Source organism: Camelina sativa, chromosome 15 (assembly GCF_030686135.1).
Source record: "Camelina sativa cultivar CO46 ecotype springtype chromosome 15, ASM3068613v1".
Lineage (NCBI taxonomy): Eukaryota > Viridiplantae > Streptophyta > Magnoliopsida > Brassicales > Brassicaceae > Camelina > Camelina sativa.
This window is the reverse complement of record NC_141894.1, coordinates 4629760-4655069: the sequence shown is the minus strand read 5'-3', so window position 1 is coordinate 4655069 and position 25310 is coordinate 4629760. Positions and strand designations below refer to the sequence as shown.

The 25310-nt window shown below is 30.1% G+C and overlaps 3 protein-coding genes, 1 long non-coding RNA gene and 1 pseudogene across 5 annotated transcripts; 1 reads left to right on the top strand and 4 right to left on the bottom strand.

The window, feature by feature from the left end:
- Window positions 1–1284: 1284 nt before the first annotated feature.
- On the bottom strand, window positions 1285–2198 carry LOC104745317 (uncharacterized). Its single transcript, XR_015581885.1, has 3 exons — window positions 1789–2198; window positions 1609–1683; window positions 1285–1525 (listed from the first exon to the last, which is right to left on the bottom strand). It is a non-coding gene; the product is annotated as an uncharacterized LOC104745317 (long non-coding RNA).
- A 1997-nt stretch (window positions 2199–4195) lies between these two features.
- On the bottom strand, window positions 4196–6198 carry LOC104745316 (putative thionin-2.4). Its single transcript, XM_010466514.3, has 3 exons — window positions 4784–6198; window positions 4625–4702; window positions 4196–4528 (listed from the first exon to the last, which is right to left on the bottom strand). The coding sequence occupies exons 1-3, from the start codon at window positions 5007–5009 to the stop codon at window positions 4431–4433; spliced, it is 402 nt and encodes a 133-aa protein (XP_010464816.2). The 5' UTR covers window positions 5010–6198; the 3' UTR covers window positions 4196–4430.
- A 5839-nt stretch (window positions 6199–12037) lies between these two features.
- LOC104745315 (putative thionin-2.4) lies at window positions 12038–12980 on the bottom strand. The gene is made up of 3 exons (XM_010466513.3): window positions 12644–12980; window positions 12470–12547; window positions 12038–12366 (listed from the first exon to the last, which is right to left on the bottom strand). The coding sequence occupies exons 1-3, from the start codon at window positions 12870–12872 to the stop codon at window positions 12275–12277; spliced, it is 399 nt and encodes a 132-aa protein (XP_010464815.2). The 5' UTR covers window positions 12873–12980; the 3' UTR covers window positions 12038–12274.
- A 7289-nt stretch (window positions 12981–20269) lies between these two features.
- LOC104748131 (uncharacterized) lies at window positions 20270–21451 on the top strand (annotated as a pseudogene). Its single transcript, XR_015582598.1, has 5 exons — window positions 20270–20430; window positions 20543–20606; window positions 20760–20928; window positions 21079–21172; window positions 21276–21451. The product of XR_015582598.1 is annotated as an uncharacterized LOC104748131 (transcript).
- A 1075-nt stretch (window positions 21452–22526) lies between these two features.
- LOC104745314 (transcription factor MYB106-like) lies at window positions 22527–24223 on the bottom strand. Its single transcript, XM_087489611.1, has 3 exons — window positions 23777–24223; window positions 23261–23390; window positions 22527–23129 (listed from the first exon to the last, which is right to left on the bottom strand). Exons 1-3 carry the CDS (start codon window positions 23907–23909, stop codon window positions 22643–22645), a joined length of 750 nt encoding a protein of 249 aa, XP_087345737.1. The 5' UTR covers window positions 23910–24223; the 3' UTR covers window positions 22527–22642.
- Window positions 24224–25310: the final 1087 nt, after the last annotated feature.

The following is a 25310-nucleotide window of genomic DNA, read 5'->3' as shown; positions in this document are numbered from 1 at the left end:
AAAGAACATATAACTTATTAACATAATCATATAAAAACAAAATGTTATTTTTTATGTTAGTATTATTACCATAATAATTTAAATAACAAGCTTTCAATAGTTATTATAATTGATTATAAAAGAAGTATATTACCTCTGAATTATTTCCAACTCATTAAAAGAAACTTAATTCCCAATAAATATAGATATATATATATATATATATATTCATAAATAAATATAAAAATGACAATAAATTAAGGGATATCATGATGTGTGATTATTTATATATATATATATATATATATAAGTATGTAAACTAATTAATCTCAACATTTAGTGTGATTATTTATTAAAAATGGAAATACTGATAACCGAATAGGAATATACGTTCTAATTGTATATTCATCTATGTGCTGTTAAAAATGAATGAGACAATAATCCTTATCATTATAAATAAACTTGCTACCCAAAAAAATCATAATATATTTAAAATGAGTGATTATTAGATTATGCAAAATTGTTATAGTTACTCGATAAACCATAAATATAAATTTGATTTTTAAAACACACAAAAATATATATTGCCATAAATTGTAACATTTTATAAAAAATTTCTTTACCATGTTCACATATTTCACGGGTGAAATGTATTCTTACATGAATACGTTGATTTTGAAATTTCATTAATTTTTTCATAATGGTTTTTTGGGTAATAATCCGTTATTTATAGAAAATATTAACAAACCAACTAACTCAAAAGATTTAAATAGCCTAATCAAAAATATTAAATCAATTAATTAAATTATCTTCAAAAAATTTAGTTTAGAATCTGATTGTTACTAACATATAATAAAATTAAATAATTAAACTACCGAGTAATTTAGTATATGTTGTTATGGTTACAAAAAAAAAACATGCAAAATTGTTATGATTACAAAATAAAACATCAGAAGATATGAATTTGATTTTTAAACCACACAAAAACATGTTACAATAAATAGTAACATTTTATCAATATTTTCTCTACTATAAAAGCTCTTACATATTCAAAGATTTCACAAGTGAATCATATCTTTTTACACGAAAAAACCCAGCTTTGAATAAAGAAATAAAAAACTTTAGTTATATATTATGTTTGACACAAATATTATTAGTTTTAGGATAATAATTTTACTTATAATAATTTTCTGTAAATCGATTTATCCCGCACGTAGTGCGGATTGTTACCTAGTTTAATTTAAAAGATATGAAATAGAAGGCATATGCAATCTAAGGATCAACAACCTTCTACGCACATACACAAATTTGAAAAAGCTTAATTATTAAAACGTGGACACAAGAGTCTTAACGGTTTTGTCACATACACGACAATTATTGAAAACATGAAAAACAACACTGAAGGATGACCACCCACTTCACTTCCAGATGCATGTGGTATCTTTTAACTAGGCAATTTCAACTGCATTTATCGAACTCTTGGTGCATACTTTGGCACATGCGTCAGCACATTTTCTAACTGCTTCATTCACGATTTCACTAGCATCTAGCCATCAAAACAAAATTTGAATGGATTATTATTTTGTCGATTATTATAAATAAATAAAAGTTTGTAGTGCTTTGCTTTACCATTTTGGAGAGTAATTAAGGCACCACAGACCGAGGATACACATCCCAACTTGCAGTAATTATTGACAACATCACCTTGAAACAACAATTCATAACACATACAAAAAAAATTTGAAATCGCGAGACGTCTTGTTACATATAACATTTGTAATAATGCAAAATATTAATCCATAAATTTACCTGTGTTTTCGAGAATGTCTTTTGTGTATCCGTTAGGACATGACCCATCAACGATTTGGCAGCCACTCATGCTTGCACACACTGGCCTGGGACGTCCAACAAGGCGGCAAATATTATAGATATTTCTTGCATTGGTGGACGGACAGCAGCTCTTTGCGTCAACTTGAATTTGTGCCATGAACAGACACGTTACGAGCACACTTACGATCAAGTTTTTGCCTTCCATCTCTCGATTGATTAGTTGTTTGATCCCAAAATGTATGTGGAGAGTTATAAGGATGTATTGATGAAAGGGTGATGAAATAAGGCTTGCTTAAATACTAGTTAGTCTTCAACTGCAACCACAAACTTTATTGGAAGAAGCGTATGTGGGGTTTGAAGGGGCAATATACTAAAGATTAGTTTATAACAACGTGTTTTGTGGGAGTTTCGAGTTATATAACTAACTCTCCACTCTCCAGTGGTTGTTTTTTTTTTCGAAAGCAAAGCACATTTTTGTAGTTAGATTAATGTTTTGAGAAGAAGAAAAAAATCGTAACACCTTCATGATTCCTTCTTCTCCAAGGAACTAGAAAGTTTTATAGTAAAGATAAAATCAAACTGTTACCAATAACTCCAACAAGATCACGTCTCTTTAAAAAAAAAATCGTGGAAGCAAACAAACTATATAAGCCACATGATTTCGAACCCGGTTCTAATACCTTGTTAATCTGGTGAGACTAAAATACAAAATGTTTAGAAAACTATTATTATAGAATCTCACAAGAAATAATAGTATAAAAGTTATATGTCTTTTACTATGAGTAATACTCCCCGTGTAAATGGTTAGAAAACTATTCGTATGAGTAAAAGGTCTATAAAGTTTGTATCACTTCTCTCGTGTAAATATTTTGAATATGAAACGTAAGATTTAGTTGGTGTACTGTTAACGAAAAACAGAATAGATCTCCGTGCTTGGCTCTTGAGTGTTTATTTTCTCTAAATTCACTAGCTATAAAGTGAGTGATGGGTTAAAAAATTATGGATTCTAATTTCGAAGAACTGGAATATCGGAATTGTTGTTGTTGGCTTGATTCCGTGGAAGAATAAATTATGAAGCGTATGAGTAGATTGAATAGGGAAAGTAAGATAAGAATGTAGTTAGTTACAACGTGTTTGTGTTTCGTTTCTAATGTTTAACTTTTTTTTTAAACTAATTTTGTTCTAGTTATGTAGATATACATATATGTAAGAAGTTTGGTACAACGTGTTTTGTGTTTCTTTATTTAAAGTATCAATTTGAATAATATGTTGGGACCAAATGTTTGTTGCCTGATTTGTGTATTTTAAATGGAAAAAGGACTTTTGATGTTTGAAAATAGTGAAGTTATGTTTACGTAAATCTAAAATATTAGTCTGTAATGGAAATGTAATATGTAAAATAAAATTATCATAAAGGGAGAGGTGGGTCTTTGACTCTTTTCTTACACGACACACAAGATTAAGGGAGCAGGTTATTTGCAATTGTTTTCGTAGAGTATATACAACTATTAGTTCATAAAAAAGATTTTCATACTTACTACTTTTTTTTATCAAATTTGCAAACACGTATGGGGACTGATACCTATATTCTTTTGGTTCAGTATTTGAACCTGCTACCACCACGTTAATTAATTTTATTAGGCCTACATTTACATTAGAAAAGTGCATGAGTCATGTGACCTTCTTTGTTATTTTTGCTATCTAACACGTCATTAGCCATGACCGAAGAAAGCAACGGTCGAAAAACGCAAACACTTAACACATACGACGCCGTCTGGAACCTAATATTCTGTTACGAAATCATGTTTCTAAGTTTTACCCAAGTGTTGACGACACAATTAATCTGAAGGATTGCTCTTTAAATCTGTAGAAACATGTTTACAAATGTGAGATCTATAAAAAACGACCGAGTTCATGGAATACACGAATTATTTGGTATTGAGAAAGTACGAAACCTATTTCAGAATATGAGTCAATTACGTTTCCTTGTTTCACACACCCTACCTATAGTTTGTTCACTATATGATTCTATCAAATTCATGATTATATTTGTAATAACGACTTGTACTTTATAAAAAAAAACCAAAAAAGAAAGCAAAATAATTTAATGTTGTGAAATCCAACTGCTAAAATTAATATAAATTGAAAAATATTAATGGACTTTTATAAATTTGTGTTAGGGTGAAAACCGATATTTTCGAGTTTTGATTTGATTAATTCTTTGGTTAGATTTAGCATTTAATTTAGAGTACATAGACACGCATAAACAAGGATCCCTAACTAGGCAATATCAAATATTAGTTTGAAAACCTTAACACTATTGTTGTTGATTAAGTAGCATATATTGTCATGATATGGGATTCATATAGAAATCTGGTCGAGAGCATAACTTGAATACAACCATATTATTCATTAATTAAAAGATAGGAGTAGAAGGCATATACAAATCTAGGGATCGTCAACCTTCAAGGCAAGCACATCACAAACGCACACGAGAATCAAATATTTTTTGTCACATACACGACAATTATTGAAAACAAAAAAAAATACAACATTATGAAATATGACCACCCGCTTCACTTCCGGAAGGGTGTGGTATCTTCATGGATGGGTATTGTTGTCTAGGCAGTCTCAACTGCATTCATCGAGCCTTTGGTGCAGACTGTAGAACATGTGTTGACACATTTTTCAACTGCTCCATTCACGATTTTACTTGCGTCTAGTCATCAAACAAAATTTGAACAAATTATTTTCTAGTCGATTATTAAAAAAACATTTGGTAAGAATAATAATAAATTTGGGAAGTTTGCTTTACCGGAATTTTGGAGAGTGGTGACCGCACCACACACAGATGATACACACCCAACCTTACAGTATTCATTGACAACATCACCTTGATACATATATCAAAACTCATCAGAAAACTTTAAATCATAATCAGTCTTGTAATAAAGCACAATATCAATCAATTTACCTTCGTTTTCAAGAATATCATATGTATATCCGTTAGGACATGATCCAGTAACTATTTTGCAGCTACTAAGGTTTGCACATACTGTCCTGGAAACTCCAGCCAGGCGGCAAGTATTATAGATATTTCTACCAGTGCTGGACGGACAACAGCTCTTTGCATCAACTTGAATGTGTGCCATGAACAGACTCAGTACGAGCACACACACAATAAGATCTTTGCCTTCCATCTTTTGATTGATTAGTTATTTGATCACAAAATGTATATGGAAACTTATAAGCTTGTATTGATGCAATTGTGATGACACCAGCGTCTATTAAATACTAGTTAGTCTACAATTTGCAACCACAAACTTCATTGGAAGAAGCGTATGTGGGGTTTGAAGGGGGTAATATCTAAAGATTAGTGTATTACAACGTGTTTTGTGGGAGTTTCGAATTATATAACTAACTCTCTTGTAGTTTTTTTTTTCTTTTTCCGAAAACAAAAACAGTTTTGCAGTTAGATTAATGTTTTGAGAAGGTGGAAAAAAACAATCGTAACACCGTACCTTAACATGATTTTTTCTTCTCCAAGGAACCAGAAAGTTTTCTAAGTGAAGTTGAAATTTAACCGTGACCAAACTCCAACAAGATCACGTCGATGTCTTTTTTGGAAAAAAAATGGTGGAAGCAAACAAACTATATAATCCACATTATTTGGAACCCGGCTCTACTCAACCATGATAAATTAAAAAGAGTAAGAACACACAAATGTGTTAGAAAAAATATTATTAGAATCTTAAAAATTAAGGTACAAGCCAGTTATGTTGTCTTAAGTGATCTAAGTTTCCTCAACTAAAATAGATATAAATGTAAATATTACATCTTAATATAATAGTAAATTTCATAAAGTAGGACATCAATGATCTTTTAGAACTTTCTCATTCTTCATGATTTTCATACTCTCGAAATGTTCGATTTCATCAATCTCTCAATATCGTTTCGCTCATAACTTGTGTGATGCTTGATCAAAGAAGATTAATACTGCAGGGTTCTTTCCAGACTGTCTAAGTATACAGATAAGCAAAGAAGTGTAAGAGTAACCCGGCTTATACCTCAAAGTAGACAAGCATGTATGATACCCAACCCCTAGCTCGATCCTTTGTTTTCAACCAAGTATGAAAGGTTTAGTAGGAAGGTTGAAACAGTTTGCTCTAGAATATATTAGGGGTAATATGTCTATAAAGTTGGTATCACTTCTCTCGTGTAAATATTTTGAATTTGAAACGTAAGATCGATTTAGTTGGTATACTGTTAACGAAAAGAGAATAGATCTCTGTGTTTGGCTCTTGAAGTGTTTGTTTTCTGTAAATTCACTAGCTATAAGGTGAGTGATGGATTTGAAAACATTTTGACGGATTCTAATTTCGAAAAAGTGGACTATCGGAATCGTTATGGTTGGCTTAATACAGTTGAAGCATTAATTATGAAGCGTATGATAGTAGATTGGAGTTGGGAAATTAAGATAATAATGTAGTTAGTTACAACGTGTTTTGTGTTTCTCTATTTAATTTTTAGAAATAGTTAAATTATGTTAACCAAAACTCTAAAACTAATTTAAAGGAAGGTGCATGGTCTTATCTATCTATACTATTAAAAGGGAAGCATTTTTGATAAATAGACATAGTTTAAGAAATTATTACATGAAATGCCAATGAAATAGGAATAAGGATATGTATAATCCTTGAAACCAAACAGGTACAATTAAGAGATATTTTCGGAAAGTATCCAATCAGAACCAAACAAGGAAATTTCCTACAGACTTTTTTTTTGTAAAAATGAATTTAATCACTTTAAGAAAATCTTTAAAAAATCGTAATCTCTATTAATTATCACATAATATGTTTGGAAAGATATGCAATCAACAAATACTAACCATACATAAGATCTTTTCAATAATTAGCATTTCAAACTTTTCAAATCCAAATCTTAACAATTACGAATTTAAATATCAATCATATTTTGAATTGTTTAGGATATGAGTCATTAGGATCAAATTCAAAATCTTAAAAAAATATTATGTACTTACCAAATGTGCACAAAACATTAATTACCATCATCTAAATTATAGAAATTTTCAATTTTAAAAATCGTAAATATAGGAACGAAAATACTAATTTTGTTATGAAAATATGTGGATCAATTGCATTTATCGTATTGATGAAACCGCTGACCTCCACTATAAATATAACCATCCTAGACAAATTTAGTGTACCCGATCCTACTTGAAATATCTAATTTTGTATATCATAATGGCTACCAACGATGGTAGATAGTATACATACGTCTTTTCTATTTTGTAAAAAAAAAAATTCTAATACTATGAAACTGTTTTATGTCTTCCAGTTTGGGCAACCAATCGGAGAGTTTTATTTTAATTAATGTGAGGTTGAAAAAAAAAAAAACTGTTTTATGTTTAACTGTATTTTTACAGGGTTCAAAAATTCATGTTTAACTCAAGAAAATATTATCCAGATGATAAAAAGAAAAAACAAATTTGACGTTAGAAAAAAACTCAAGAATATATATGTGAGCATTTATTTTCTATTTTGAACTACTCTTATTAGTTTTTTAAATTATGTTTTTAGTATTCTAATATTTTTCATCCTTGAAAAGGGTTCCCATTTACATCATGGTTGATGAATCTTCACCAATTAACAACTCATTGTTTTGTTTATGTTTATGAAATTATATCTTTAGTTAAGATTTGATATTTTAAATTAATATTTTCATTTTATATATTATTACAGATATATGAAGATACCAGTATATTGTGTCAAAGATAATACATGTAAGAGTATTGTCAAAGGACTTTAATCATGAAGAATATACTTTTTAAGTGATTGATAATCAATTGTTGATAAAAAAAAAGTGATTGATAAACAATTCAATTGTATAGTAGATTTGTGTAACCATCCACAATATAAAAAATCAAAATGTTTATTAATATATTTTATCAAATCATTTTTAAATTGTAAATTCACATTTTTGTTAATTTTCATTTATTTATGTGTTATTTAAATTGTGACAATCAAACTAAACAAAACATATTTTAAATTATTGGTTAAAATCTCAATATGTACAATAAAATTTTGGAAAGATAATTATCAATTTTAAATAATATAAAAATCAAATTTAATTTGATTGCATAAATATGGAACCTATCATAGCAACTTTTTTTTGGGCAAAAAGAAGTCATCCTACCAACTAAAACCAAAAAACCTATCATACCAAAATAATTATCGTAGCTGTGTTAATACATAAGGATAAGTTTCATTAATAAATACCAATGAATAAATATCAAGTTTTAACGGAAATAGTTTTACTTCTTTTCACACATGAATATAGAAAATTTTGGGTAACAGGCTAAAACGTTTTTTTTTTAATAGTCATATTTTATTTTCAAAATCTAATTTGAGTCAGAGCAACTTTGTAATGGATAAGTATATAACTTTGGAATGGAAAATTTGAGTACTTTTGAAAATTTTAGAGAGTTTGTGACTATCACAACATAAAATAAACTCTTACCCAATCTCTTAAAACATATATCATATATTAGAAATTTTGTTAAATTAAAATACATGTTACCCACGGGCTTTTGCAAATTCAACAGGAAGAATGTAGACATTGCTCCTGTGGTTTTTGGGAGACGAGTTTTTCACGGGTAAAAAAATAGCAAAACCATTATGATGTAAGCCTATTAATGTGGGTTTTTCATGCTATACAATTTAGGTTATCAAGTTTAGGAAGTTCTGATTATTATGGCAGATTTTATCCAGTTTAATAGATAACTAGGTTATACCCGTGCTACAGCACGGTATTATATATTTTGTTAGTTATTTTTTTTTTGTAATTTGTATTTTTGTAATATAGATTTTATTTTATTTTATTTTCTTTGTTTATATAGTGTTTATTTGTATATTTGGGGTTATACAGTAAATTGGAAATCCTAATAGAGTAAGTAGTTTGTAAAATATAGTTTTTCACGGAAACAGACACATCATAATAGTAGATAGTACGTAGTTTTGTAAGAGAATAGACACTCCGCAATATCGGATAGTAGTTTTGTAAGAGGATAGACACACCCTGCTTCCATGGCTTAATTTATAGTTTGATAAAAATACATGTTTTAACGGATTTAACTCAAAAAAATCTTATATTTTAAATTTTTAAGAATTAAAATATTAATATTACTCAAATATTTTATAGACTTTAAATATATTATAATATTTTAAACTTTCGACAGAGTTTAAATATTTATAATAATTTAAACATTGTATAAAATTTTAAATATTTATAATAACTTAAACTTTTTTTTAAAAACGTAAATATATTATAATATGTTTACTTTTTAAAAGTTTAAATATTTTCAAATATAGAACCAAATTAAACTGTTAAATTTGGATACCTGATAAATCAAGCTTCCTGCTCATTTGTACTCAAAACATTTTAGTCACATATTTATAGTGATTATGAACCATATTCCAAAATATTTAGTCGATGTGGAATATACAGTACACCTTTTCTGTAAATTAGTTTACAACTTTACATATATATAATTTGTGCGTTTTTAATTTTTTCTATATATATACTCACAATTAATTACTATAATTTTGTTAAGGAAATATTATAATATCAGAAATCAAGCAATTCAGTCAGATTTGGTAACTTGAATATTCGTTTTTAAAGATTTTAACTGAATCACTAAATATTCCTTTTGAAAGATTATCTGTTAAGATCAATCTCGGTAATTAAGGAAATATCCGAATTTTTGGTCATTAAAATTTATGGTTTTCATTTAAATACCTTAAAGGAAAATAAAATCAGAGTGTTTGCCTATAACGAATAACTCTGTTTGGAATCTTAAATAACTAATCTTGAATGAAATAATATACTGGATCCGAAAAATATTATTCTGGAGTACAAACAGATCCGCGGGTTTTTTTCCTTCTGTAGTCAGATATGTAAGGATCCGCGTCCCGACCCGGCAATTTTTTAAGTGATCGACCGAGGGTATTTTCGTCATTTAAAGAAATCGAAACTATAGATTAATTAGATTAAATTTTGTGATTCTCTAATCATTTTTAATGAAAAACCTACCAAAACCAAGTCATGGTCCATTTTTACTCTAGAGAGTACTTCTGCTTTAATAGTATAGATTTTTGAGAAATATAAAGAAAATTTATATAATGTCTACTAATTTGTAAAATTTAAATATTCAAACAAAAAGTACATGAAGTATGAGTATCCCATCTGAATCTTCTACCTATTTCTTTATCGGTTGGACTAAAATATACAATATCAAATGGATAAATTATTATTTAAATCATGGTTATAAAATAAAATATACATGATATTTATGGGGCGTGACAATTTTTCTGTCCATAAATAATTGTTCTATTTTCTTCTCTATTTTATTATTATTGTAGTTGTTTATACTGATAACAAAACAAATATTATTTTGTCTAAAAGGAAATTATACTGATAACAAAACAAATATTTTTTTGTCTAAAAAGAAATAAAAACATATCAAATACTATACTAATACGAGTTAGGATTATAAGTGTTAATAATATTCGTTAAAATTGTTTATAAACATAACCCTACACATACGTAATATATTGCAAATTTAATAATAACTTTAACTTTTAAAATCAATCTCGCACGTATGTGCGGGTCTGAATCTAGTCTTCTCTTACGCGGAACACAAGATTGAGGGAGCAGGTTATTTGTATCTGTCTTCGTAGAACCAAAAAGATAATCATACATACTAATATTATTTTCTCAAATTTGTAAACACGTATATAGATTGGATTGGATACCTTTTTTCTTTATATTAGAAAAATATGACCTTCTTTGTAATGTCAAATGCCAACACATCATTATTCATTCAGTCATGGCGACGAAAGCAACGTCGACAAAAAGCAAACACTTCAAACATAACGACGCCGGCTGGAATCTAATATGTTGGTTTTTATTAATTTTTAATATTTCCTGAGTCAAGCAAACTTCAATCCGATTACGGTCTGGAACCAAAATATACAATAATGGAATTATGTTTTTGAACTTTGAGTCAATTAAGTTTTATTGTTCACATGGACATACCAATCTCATATAGGTTTTCATTGTATGATTCTATCCAATTCATCATTACATTTGTAATAACAACTTCAATTTTAAAGTGAAGCAAAATAATTAAATATTATTAAATTTAATTGCTTATAATAATATAAATTAAAACATTCTCATTGAATCTTATAAGTTTGTTTTAGCGTGAATTCGACGATTTTAGAGTTTTGATTTGATTAATTGAGATTTACGATTACCTAATTTAGAGTATAGACACATTAATACAAGGCTAGTTGGCTTTGCCAATTTAATCTACAGTGAGCAAACCTTAACACTGTTGTTAATTCAGTGGCATTTATGTTGTCATGATATGAGCTCCTTATATGACCACTCCGTTCAAAGAAGAATATTGTATTTTAATTGTGGCATATACCAAAAGAAAAAGAAAGAAAAATGGTCGAGAGCAAAAGATGGATGCAAACACATTATTCATTATTTAACAAACAGAGATTATAAGGCATAGACAACCATCTTCGCACATACACACACGAGCACAAAAGTAATATATTTCTCGCACAAACATTTATTGAAAACATGAAAAACAATACTAAGAAACAGATCCGGCCCATCCATAAAGCAGCCAAAGCATTTGCTTTATACCACATAATATATGAATAATTTTAAGGTCACATCTTCAAGAGATTATATAGGTCAGCTGGTTATGTATCTTCGAATTTAGAGTTTGTCCTTGGTTCGAGTGTTTTTCACATCAGATTTTTAATTACGTTTTTCACTTTTCCCTTTTACAGTTTTTTTTATCATTTGCTCTCGTTCACATGTTTCTGTTTTCCTTTTTTTGTGTAGGAGTTGTCGAAATTTTTTTCATTATTTTGTTTATTTCCTGTTTTTTACAAGAAAATGTCCAAATATTAAATTTAAATTCTACTAAATATTAAAATATTTAATTTCTTCAAACAAAACTAAAAGTTAAAAAAATCTACACAAGAACATTGATTATTGCTGTTGCTGAGTAACTGAGTAAGCTTTTGTTTTTTTTTCCTTCTTAACTTTAATCCTTATTTTATTATAATGATATACTATCAAAGATTATGATTTTAAAATAATGAATGTATTTGGGAATTAGGGATTGCAAAATCATGTTGTCTCGTTTTGTATACATCAATAACTTTAAAAATATTTTTTATTTATATTTTAATATTTTTTGTGAAAAAATTTATTAAATTTTACATTAAAAAAATATGCTTTAGGCCACCAAAATTCAAGGACCGGTCCTGCTAAGAAAGATGATCACCCCCTTCACCTAGACATACGTGAAAGATGACCACCCCTTTCACCCAGACATACGTTGTATTTTCATGGTTGTCTATGCAGTTTCAGATACATTCATCGAACCCTTGGTGCAAACTGTAGAACATGCGCTGGCACATTTTTTAATCGCTTCGGTTTCACTTCCATCTAGTCATCGAAACAAAATTTGAACGGATTATATATTCTCTTGTCGATTATTAAAATGAAAGCATGATAAAAAAAAATAACGAGTTTATTTAATTTGCTTTACCGGAGTTCTCGAGAGTGGTTAACGCACTGCACACGGATGATACACACCCTAACTTGCAATATTCATGAACAACATCACCTTGAGACAAAAATTCAGAACACGTTAGAAAAATGAAACCGTTATCCGTCATATAACAAATAACTTGCATAATAAAACATAATATAAATCAATTACCTGTGTTTTCGAAAATGTCGTTCGTATATCCGTCAGGACATGTCTTCCCACTAACGAATATGCACTTACCGAGTCTTGCACAGAATGACTTTGTACTACCCGCCAGGAGGCAACTAATATAGATAGATCTAGCAATGCTGGACGGACAACAACTTTTTGCGTCAACTTGAATTTGTGGTATGAACAGACTCATTACGAGCACAGTTAGAATCAAATTTTTGCCCTCCATCTTTCGATTAATTAGTTGTTTGACCACCAAATGTACATGGATTAGTTATAAGCTTGTATTGATGAAATGGTGGTGAAACAAGGCTCCCTTAAATACTAGTTGGTCTATAATTTGCAACCACAAACACGGCTATCACATGCGCTATATACTGTACACGGTGGGTGGATTATTTGCAATCATAAATTTCGTTTGATAACTTTATCACATACTCTCTATAGATTCTGTACCAAATCTCAATGGCTTACAGGAAATCTGATCATTCGGACTAAAGGAGTTTATCTTCTTATTCTTTTTCTTTTGGTGTTACTTTAATAATTTAATTTGGATATTTAAAATTCACTATTTCGTATTAGTTTTGCTTGCTGGTTAAATTTCGTATGTTCGTGCTAACAGTATTATTATTATGTTCGTTCTTGTAACTTGATTTATAACTATGATAGTTATATAGTATGAGTATTCTGTCTGTAAGTTAGTATCACCTCTCGTGTAAATATTTCGAATTTGAAACGTAAGATTTAAACTGTTAAGATTTAGTTGGTACGTGGATGACATAAACTCTTGTGTAAAATATTTTTAACAAAAGATGAATTATACTGTGAAGTATTAACAAAAAGACGATATCATCTCTGTGTTTATCTTATGTAAATTCACCAGTTATAAGGGTAAATGAAAGGTGCGTGATGGGTTGAAAACATTTACAGATTCTAATTTTGAAGAATCGGAATCGTTGTGGCTGGCGTATGAGTAGACTGAGGAGGCAAAGATAAGAATTATGCAAAAAAAAAGATAAGAATTATGTAGTTTGATACGACGCTTTTCGTTTCTTTATATTCAATTTTTAGCAAACTGTCTTGTAGTTATATATAGGTATGTATATATTTTATACTAGATGACGAAAACAAAACTCCAAAAAGATTATAACAAACGTGTTTTGTGTCTCTTTTTATTTGATTTTAATCAACTCTTTTCTTTTGAGTTTTCAATTTCCATAGATGAATATTATCTATGGAAAAATCAAATCAATACCTAAGCATCAGATCAGTTTATTTCCTATGAAATATCTTCTTTAGTCTTGATTGGCTAATCTAACTTCCACCGTTAAACACATAAGATGAAGACTGTACATGAATGTTGATCTTCGTAACACCTCTTTCTGAGAAACAGATAGTCTTGCACTCAGAAATGATCGGGTTGGAGTAACGCCTCGCGAAGGTGCCTCCCAAGATACCGCATAGTTTACTTAAACCAGAAACGACCTGGTCAAAAATAACACCTCCAAAAAATGCCTTTAAGGTGTTCCATCGCTCCTTGGTAATTAGTCTACAACTCCGGGAGAGAAACCGGAATCACTCGTATGACTCAAAAAATCACCTAGCCACGTTGCGCCCAATGTTGGATATTAGTTCTGGCTTCTCTTAGACTCTCATTCTTCTTTGATAGATATGATCTCTTACATCTATATAAATTAACGTATTTAATAAACTACTCTCTCCTTTTTAATCTACTGACTAGGTGATAACCCGTGCTACAGCACGGGCAAAAACGTTTATTATATTTTTAAATTCTTAATAATGTATGAGTTACATCTATGTTAGTTATTTTATATTGATAGTATAATTTACATGAGTATTTACTTTGGAACCCGAAACCCTTCTATTCATATCTAATTACCTCTGGTCTCTATACTCCACTTCCCACCATATGTAATAATGTCTCTCCTGTATCCTCCTGTATTAGCTGTTGTGTTATATCTCTTTTATATAATTTTGTATTTTACTATAATTTCTTCAACCATATTTTATAAGAAATATGTTTTTACTACTAAATTTTAAAATAATGTACAATAAGATTTTAAAAGATGTATCAAGAATATAATGAATGTAATAAGTTTTAAATTTCTCTAATAGTATATATATATATATATATATATATAAACATGGTTAAATAATTGGAAATAATAAAATGGTAGAATATTAAATATAATAATTATAAGAAATAAATAAAAAGAATGAAAATGCAAATATGGAAGTACGCAATAAAAATTATTTATTGGAGTACATGAATAAGGATTTTTTATAAATTTATTGGATGGGTGATATTATGAAATTTAACCTGCAAAAGAAAACATAAGATTATGTCAAATAATTTACACGAAGAACATATATATAAATTTTTAAAAAGTGGAAACAAAATAAAAATAGAGTCTTACATAAGTATCCATAAAGATGAATCAAATGTCTTGGAAAATCTCTTTGAAGACAACATTCCTTGTTTTTTTTTGAGGTTTTTCTTTTGGGTCATAATGAGAATTTTCAATCCTGATTTAGTACTTACACGGGACATCGCTACATATAGCTGGCCAGGAGTGAAAACCGGTCTATGGAAATATAACCCAACAATTGAGAGTGACTGACCTTGGCTTTTGTTGATAGTCATTGCAAAAGCAACGGTTATCGGAAATTGTCTACGTCTCATTTTGACTATCTAAAAAAATTAGTTGGTTTAAACTATCTAAAAAAATTATAATTCTCAAAAACTATCTTACTGTTTTCAAAAGTACCCAAAATTTTCAAAGTACCCGTTCCAAATTAGTTGATTACATGTCCCATAGTCAACTTTTAAATATAATATATTTGTGTATGGGCAACACAATACACAAAAACTCATCAACCACTGAGACTTTTAATGTCTTCTAAGTACTATCTCGGGATACAACACATTGTGATATTTTTTCATGTAAAAATGGTTTAGAAATTAAAAAATTAATTAGATGCTGTTAGTATTTTCTATTGAAATTAGTTGGCCACTATTTGGGTGTTTTGTCAATATTTTAGTTTATATGTGAATATCGCAACCCGTGTCGAGGATAATTAAATTTGAAAATATATGATTTTTGGCAATTCATCCATAATAACCAAACAGAGCCCGTGTTTTTTTCACGTGTATACTAAACTATTAAAAATATTTCTCACAGTTTGTTTAAGGGTGTTAACCCAAATATCATATTTGAGTTTGGAAACATATTTTATGCCCATAACTTTACTATTTTAAATAATTTTCGATTAGACAATATTTTTTAAAAAAGTTTGGCTAAAAAAATTAGAAGAATTACATAAAATCTTTATTTGAATATTTAATTTATATATAGTTAGTAGATCATAATTCTCAAAAACTCTCAAAATATTTTTAAAAATACACAAACTCTCAAAATACCCATTTTAAAGTAGTTTTTTACATGTCATATAGTCTCGTCCTATCCCGTCTTGTCCATTTCATACTACCAAAAATTTTGTGTCCTATAACCGTTCTTTTTGAAATAATTACCTTTTAAACAATATTTATTAAAACATTTTGGTTAAGAAATTCTCAAAATTTTCAAAAGTATACAAAATTCTCAATATACCTGTCTCAAAGTAATTCGTTATTGTCATATTTCTTTTTTAATATGAATCTGATAATTGAAAAACTTATAAGATTTATTTTAGGAATATATATATTTTATATTTAAATGTTGAAACTATCCATATCTATAACAAAATAGCTGGTTGGAAAATGTCTAAATAATGTAGGCTAGTCAAAAGAATGATCTTTGATTCCTGATTTTCAGAATATACGAAAACAGTGTGTTTAAATATAAATTAATATTTATTTCCTTAACTACAAAATCTACAAAATCCCATTATATGCAAATGTGTTTTTAAATTAATTTTCAAATTTTAAAAGTTGAATTATTATTAAAATAGTTTTAAGACATTCACCCATTCGAAAATAAACATCGATAGAATTGGATGCAAAGATAAAAAAAAAAAATTATATGGGTCAGTTAGACCAGCGCGTTAATCTGAATTCAAAAAATAGCAAATATATGTGTTTACCTTTTGTAGATTAATTAAATAGTCATGATATCAACAACATTAACATGCAATTATTTACGAAACAATGTCATGTTTTGTAAAGTGAATACTCATAATTAAATAATTAAATTAAAAGTTGAAATTAGATTCCAACTTCCAAGTACCCTACAAAATAATGTGATAATTTGAAAAAGGATCTTTGCTTATTCAAATTAACCAAGTGAGTCAATTAGATTTTAATACTTGGAAGATAATTTGAGATAATTTGAAAAAGATCCTTTTAACTAAATTATTTTGAATAAGCAACTCACTGAAACAATGTCATGTTCTTGATTTGATCCTTTGAATAAGGATGTGCAAAGATAATTTGAATAAGCAAAGATCTAACAAAGCCAAATAAGCCAACTTTTACATAAACTTTTGTTTATTGACTCACTTGGTTGTTAATTTGTTATGCGAATATATATATTTATTTGCTTACGATAGATACATGAACTAAAATTTAATAAGTTAATTTGTTACTACAGACAAATATTATTAATACCCAAGAGATAATAGGGGACAAATATTATTAGTGTTTATAGAACAAATGCACACACACTAAGCAGGAAGAAGATAAATTTATTGATAAATTTGCTTAATAAATAGTTGACTAAATTTGATATATGATTGGAATGACCAAATTTTTGGCAGAAGCAACATCAAAGGCATCCGTCGCAATTACTATCGGGGGAACATTTGGTGTGACAAAGGTTGAAATAGTTATCTTCGCTCACGACTCACCTTAAATTTTTGGCTCCTCGACTCACACATCCCTGCTTCCACAGTGACAACATACCTTAAAAATCATATAAACCATAATAATTTAATTTTTTTATATATTATTATAATTAGCAAAAACCTTGTCGACGTTGTTGACGTTTTTTGTTGTTGTGGTCTTCATCTTTATCACCTCTCGGTATATTAGGCTTTTTCATGAATTTTGTCTGCTTATGTTCAAGAGAAATACAAAGAAATAATAAGAAAAATATAACCTAAACAAAAAAAACTACCAACATAGTTTTAAATAGGAAATGAAACTTAACTACGTTTATGCTTTTTGTTGTCACCTCGTTTGCAATCTTTTTGAAAATGTTGGGTTGCTTAGTTAGTTTGTACTTGCCAAATAAAATACTAAAACCACATGCATTCATATAAGATATCATTAGAGTTATGAAAACATGTTTCTGTCTAACTATGAAAACATTTGTATATATATGTTTCGATAATTGAAACCGAACCTTTCTAACTCATGGTGTTGGATATTATAATATGGTTGGACCTCGACAGCAACCATTTACCATTTACCAAGTTACCTGCACACACACAATAACATATTATTAAAGATAATCCGGACAATGTAAAAGCATGATTATGTGCTAATGGTTGAATGTCATAACATACAATAAAAAAAAAACTAATCTTACTCACCATTTTTTCACATTCGCATATAAGATCAACATCTGTAAGTTGCTAATATGATATAAGTGGAGTAGGAAGTAAATTGCGAATGTGAGCCGGTGATGGAAGAGTCAGGAATAGGAGGGTATATATAGATTTTAAATAAGGGGTAGGTTTTCTAATTTTTTTCAATAATTTGCACACACATTTAATCCAGTTTATCAAATTTGGAACTGCTACCAAGTTAAGCGGGATTATGAAAATATATTTTGATAGGTAATTAATGAATTGATTGAATGCAAAGCTATACTACAACAGATTTCTCGAAATTTTAGAGGCATATGAAATCGAATATATATACCATTATAATTTGAGTAAATAGTCAACGTATATATATTGTTAGTTAAAGAATATCTTACGTATATGGAATGAAATCACTCATATGAATCAATCATGAAAATAGGATACAAATTTAATTTGAATAACAAATAAAAGAAAAATCTTATTTACTTTAAAACGTTAAAATATAGAAATGAAAATGGGATAGTATGGAAATATTAGTAACAACTTACTAAAAAATGCCTGAATCTGTTATGCGTGAAATTTCAGGAAGATATCTAAATATGAATGATAAAACAACTAATCACGGAATCAGTTATATTCGGGATTTTGAAATTATATACATTCCTATATTTTTGTAAGAAACTCAGATATCAAGATCAAATTTAAAGGTAATATTATGGGAATATGGTAATTTAAATAATTTAAATTATATTTGGAAGCATACATGGAAACTATAATATTCATGTTTTGGAAGCATATATGGCAAGTGCTATATTTGATCTGTGTAATCCGCTTATTTGTGGAAATAAGATTTCCTCACTAATTCTCAAAAAAATCGTAGTGAGATAACTATTGGAAACAACAAAAATTGTAGCTAAGGTGCATCGAACTTGGCACCTTCCGGAATATTTGAGCTTCATTGGACCAATATGCTATTAGAATTTTCTCAGCGAAATACACAATGTATTGCTTTTATTTATTATTTAGACGTGAAAAAGCCATTTTAAAATATTCGACCCGGGATCCGCGTGTTTATCCGTTTAGGATATGAACAAAATTTCGTTTTTACCCTTAATGAAGATATATTATTTGGTTATAGCTTCAATGGCATACCCTTGTAATTTCTTACAAAACGAAGGTTTAGTCCATAAACTGTGTTTCAAAATAATAGTAGGGATTTAACTTATGTGATTCATAATCAACGAAACCCGCTAACGGGCTTAATTAACTTAATGGCCCAATGCTTCTTTGCTTCTTCCCCTACTTCTTCCTCTTACCAACACTTCTTCATCTTCTCTATTGCTTAATATTCTCGACCCATTAAGGATTTTGCAGCCACTTACGCTTGCACGTATTGGCTTGCAAGTTCCCGGGAAGCGACAAGTATTATCTATCTTAGCAGTGATGGACGGACAGAAGCTCTTTGCGTCAGACTCATTACAAGCACATTTTTACAATCAAAGTTTTGCCTTCCATCTTTCAATCAAAGAAGTGTCACTTCTTCTTACTATGAAAAAGATTGTATTATCAACAAAATTACAAACTTTATTCTAGTGAAAAAGTTGCTGATTACAATTTTTTTTTTTTTTTTAAATAATAATAATTAAGGTCGATTAACAAAAAGGACCTTAATTAGAGATAAAGATATCTTAAAGTCGGTTAATACAATTAAAGGATCGTAAATATAAACTGAAGGCTACTTAATTTCCCGAAAAAAATATACTCCCTCCGTTTCACAAAGAGTGTCATTTAGACATATTTCACACAAATTAAGAAAACATTAAAATATACAAATATGCCCTTATTTAATAAGTATTCAATGAGTTTATTTAGTTATAGATTAAGGGTAAAACTAGGAAATCTAATGTTAAATATGCATTGAAAATATAAAATAATACATTGGAATTGTAGAGTGACACTCTTTGTGAAACAAAGAAAATCTCCAGAATGACACTCTTTGTGAAACGGAGGGAGTATAAATTGATCGCTTCTTCTATCTCGTTAACGCGCCTGAGAGTCCTCTTCGTTCGTTATCTCTGATCGTAAAGGTAGGGTTTTTGTTTTCAGAAGATGACGACTGCAGCACGACCTACCTGGCCTCCAGCTAAGGGAGGTAACGAGCAAGGTGGTGCTCGGATCTTTGGTCCGTCTCAGAAGTATTCGTCCCGTGATGTCGCCGCTCACACAACTTTAAAGCCGAGGTAAGCTTTCTAAACTCTTCTCTCTCTTCCTTGATTCGGTCCGAATTAGATATTACATGTGAATTCAGTTGAAATGTTTTTTTTTTATTTATTGATGAGATATACTGTCCAGAAATCTAGGGTTTATTGAATTCAAAAGAGTACTTTGTCTTTGGGCTACTGAGATGAGATGGATAGTATTGTTAGCACATCTCTATCTATGGGATTCTATATACTCATGTCTCTCCTATATATACTTTTTATTTCACCGTCCATTATTTGTGTCAGATTTGGTTTGATTTGATCATATGTTTTCTAACCTGGATGCCCTAATGTTTAGGCTCTAAAAGGGATCCCCTGAAGATGGGATTATTCCTCGCAGTGTAGATGCTGATCGATTCTCATGTTGATAACAAAAATAACGATGAAAGTGACGATGATGATGAGGACGACACTGAAGCTCTTATGGCTAAACTCGACCAGATAAAGAAAGAAAGAGTGGAAGAGAGGCTCAGGAAGGTAATGTTAATTGCTATTGTCTATGACGTTTCTGCTCAGATTACTATTAATAAAATGGATATGATAGGTTTTTTAAAGTTAATGTTTCTCTATTCTCATCTTTTTTGATATGATGTTCTCTATTACTTATGTGTCATACGCATTTTCCAGGAAAAGCAGCAGAAGATGGAAGACGCCAAGGAAGAGGAACTTATCAAAGGAAACCCACTGCTTAATGGTCCAACTTCGTTAATGTCAAAAGGAGGTTAGCATCTTTTGTAATCTTTTTTTTCTTCATGATATCTTGGGATTATATATTAACTGTTTGAGGTAGATAGTTAAAAACTACGTATCTCTTTTGTTTTCAGGTGGGATGATGATGTTGTCTTCAAGAACCAGGCACGTGGAGAAATGAAAGCACCTAAGCGCTTCATCAATGACACAATCAGGAATGACTTCCACAGAAAATTCCAAAGCTCGCTTAAATACTAGTAGTCTAGTTCGTCTACAATTTGCAACCACAAAATTCGCTTGATACAATGATACCAATCACATGCTCTATAAATTCTGTACACGCTGCATGGACCAGGCCCGCCTCATTAAATGGGTTATGTGTATTTTTAAAAATGACCCTTATATATGACAATATCTTTGAAAAAAAAGCCACCCTTATCTCAATGGATACCTTCACTTCCGGGAAATTATTGTACCTTCTTTTTTTTTTTTTTAATTAGGAAAAAGAAACTCTTAAAATTTTCTGTAACATTTGAATTTGGATGCTTAATGTTCTTTTTACAATTCACTATTTCGTGTTTAGTTTTGGTGGTTATATTTTTGTTTGTTCATGCTAATCATACTCTTATAATTTGATAGATTTGAATGGTTCGTGCTTACCTCTTAGAATTTGCTGTCAGTATCCTCTAAAGTTTATGTGCCAGTGGATCGCTCTGCTCATATCTTGTGTGATGCTTGATCAAAGAAGACCACCGGAGGGTTCCATCCAATCCTTCATTTCAGCAAAGAAATTGAAGGTTTAGTTGGAAGTTGGCACAGTTTTTTCAAAAAAAAATATATAGTACGAGTATTCTGTCTATATAGTTTGTATCACTTCTCGTGTGAATATTTTTTGGATAGGCAGCTCAAATAATTAATAAGCAAATTGCTTAGAGTTCCGTAGAGTTTGAGCATTTGAATTGGACCATTACGAAGTTGAGACAAACAAGTATATTGGGAGATGGTGAACCGGAGATCGACGGTTGAGATGATAAACCCAGAAATGGAAGTCATGAAGATATTATTCTAGAAGATATTAGATAAATGTTAATATTGGTTTAGGAAGTTTAGTATATTCACAAATGTATAAATATATATAGTTTACATTTATTCTTATCTTAGTTTAGGAAACTCATCTCTATATAAGAGAATGCATATTGTATCATTGAAATCATGAGAGTCTAATATTAATTCTTCCTAAACACCTTTGTGTTCTTGCTCTCATCAAATTTATCAATTTATCAAAGTACAGCAGCCATTACACTGCAGTCTGTCCAACAAGCAGTAGACTAAAAGCTGGCTCTGCCTAGCAAGGAACGATAAATAAAAAAGAACTGAGAGCATGATTTTTGTTATTAACTTTAAATTAATAACCACTTAACCAGGTGTGAATTTTGAGTGGTTGGGCAAGTCCCTCTTGCTTTGTGGTGTTATTTTGGGATACTGGTTTTACAAGTACGGGTCAATTATTGAGTAAGTCATCAAAAGCCACAAAGCCAGTCGACGTAGCAGTAGTAGTGTCATCACAAAACGACGCCGTATTCAGCTTCTCATCAATGTCCATAAAACAAGCAATCAAATCCTTCTCGTCCATGGTTATCAGCATTTTCTCTTTATCACTGGCTTCTCTTGGTTGTTCAGAAAATATCACCATCTTGATCCTGTCGAGTCTGTATTTTCTCGAGGCGATACCAGCAGCGAGCTTGTTAAGGAGACGTGCAGAGCTTGTGGAGGAAAAAGAAGAAGAAGAAGAAGAAGAAGTGCTCGGTGTCGGAGACGGCAACGTAGTTGGGTAGGAGGTGGCTTCGTCGACGGTGAGGAACGTTGGCTCATGAGTCATCATTGGATCGATTCTTTCTTTAGCTAGTCTTTTCTTAAGACATGAGTTCCAATGGTTCTTTATGTCATGGTCTGTTCGGTTCGGTATTTGCTTAGCTATTATTGCCCACCTATGTATCATCATTAAATTTAAGAGAATGTACCATATTGCTAGCTCTAATAATTTAGTGCTGCATAATTGACTGAAAACATTATTGACCAATGTTGGGTTAGGTTTACATTTAATTACAAACCAATTTACCTGTTTCCAAGAAGAGCATGGAACTTGATGATTTCATTTTCCTCCTGAGGAGTGAACTTGCTTCTTTTAATCCCAGGCCTCAAATAATTCATCCACCTTAACCTACAACTCCTTCCACATCTTTGCAGACCTTTTTTATGCATTTAAATAATAGGATTATCAGAAAATTAAAAGTATTAAAAGTTCCTAAAATCTATCTTTTCCTATTACTCTAAATTTATTTGGTTAACAGAACTACCAATTTTGTGAAAATTTCATGTACTCCTAAATTTACTTCCTAAAAATATCATCTAACAAATCTTCAATAATTATCTTGAAAAGATGAAAAGATATTGTTCACTATTGGAGAAAATTAAAACAATGCAAAACCTACTCGAAACAAAATCTTTAGTTCTCCGACACAAACTGGAATCTAAAGATCCTAGCTTCTTCGAAGCCTGAACTTTGAAAGAGACACAAACATAGCTAGGGACGCACGTACACATTAATGTATATGGTGTAAGTATAGATTTATACCGGCTCTCTTAGCCAATAAACCCCAGTTGCCGAGACCGTGTTCTTTGATGTAAGCAACGAGCTTCCTGTCTTCCTCCGCCGCCCACTCTCCTCTCTTCATCCCGTCGGCGTCGAACCACGTCATCCTCCCCATTTTCGTTTTTTTTTGTGTGTGTGGGTTTTGTACTCTGGTGAACCAGTCAGATCTCTGCACGTATCACTTCTCTCGTCGACTCGATCTTCGTCTTGATGAATCAGCGTACATCATCTGATCTTTTTGATAAGTTTATTTCTGTTATAGTTAGTAATTATTATTTTATTATAGTCTATATGAGGCTCTCTCCCTTATATATATAGTACAGAAATAGAAATGATATATTCAAGAGTGACGAATGGGAATCTTTTAATGTAGCGAGATATTTGGACAGGATATATTATAAATTTTTTATTCCACATACAATTGATTATAGTCACATAAATAAACGGGAAAAGGTAATATGTATACATATATAAATAATTTACTCAATTCATAATTAACTCAACCATAGAAAAATACTTTACTATAAATCCAGTAATATCTTTATCCATTTAAGTGTATCGATATATATATATATATGTGTGGGGCAAGTCATTATCTAACATAAAATTTTCAAGAAAATAATAAAACGGGTTACTGTACTGTTAACTTTTTCGTTAGCAGAAAACTTTGCATGTTATCCCGAATCGGTTTCTGTACTGATTTGTTCACTAAATATCGAAACTAGGCCTTATCTGTCAAGATCAAACGTATAGCACCTGAACATGATGAGGGTAATTAAATTCAACCATAAATGTGTATAGGTTTTTAGACGACTGTAGAAAGAATTTAGAAAGGAATTAATCACTTTTGTTTAGCCATAAAAGGAGGAAGTACGCTTTCACTTTTTTGTAGCTTGTATAAATTGCTTACGCACAATCTAGAAGCAAACTAGTAAGACCTAAAAAATGGCAATAATAGCGAATTATGGAAAAAAACTACTGTCGAGTTAGCCGGGACCGTCTCCGTGGGGTACGTGGCACTTGGTGTATATGCATAGTCATGAATCATAATGTTGTTTTTCCCCAAATTTTATTTTGGCTGACATTCACGTTAACACGCGGCACTTTCATTGTTATAGTGAAAATGGTCCCTGCCAGCCATTGGCGGAGCCAGACCCACATTTTAGAGGGGTCAAATTTTTTTCTTTTTTTTGGAATCGAGTAAAATGCAAAAATTAGAAGGTTAAAATGAAAATTTATTTAATTGATGAGTACAAATGTAAACTTTTAGGAGGGTCAAAATATAAAACTTAAAGGGTTAAAATCAAAATTTTAAATTTAGGGGTCAAAATATAAAATTTACTAGGGTCATTTTATAATTTCTACTTGAAAATATACCCAAAAAAAAAAAAATTAGTGGTGTCAGCTGACCCCTTCACCTCCTTAACTGCCTCCGCCCTGCTGCCAACCAACCGTGTCATAACGTTGAGGCTTCAAATGCATATTTTCCTATGGGGCATTGAAGTTTCTATTGTGT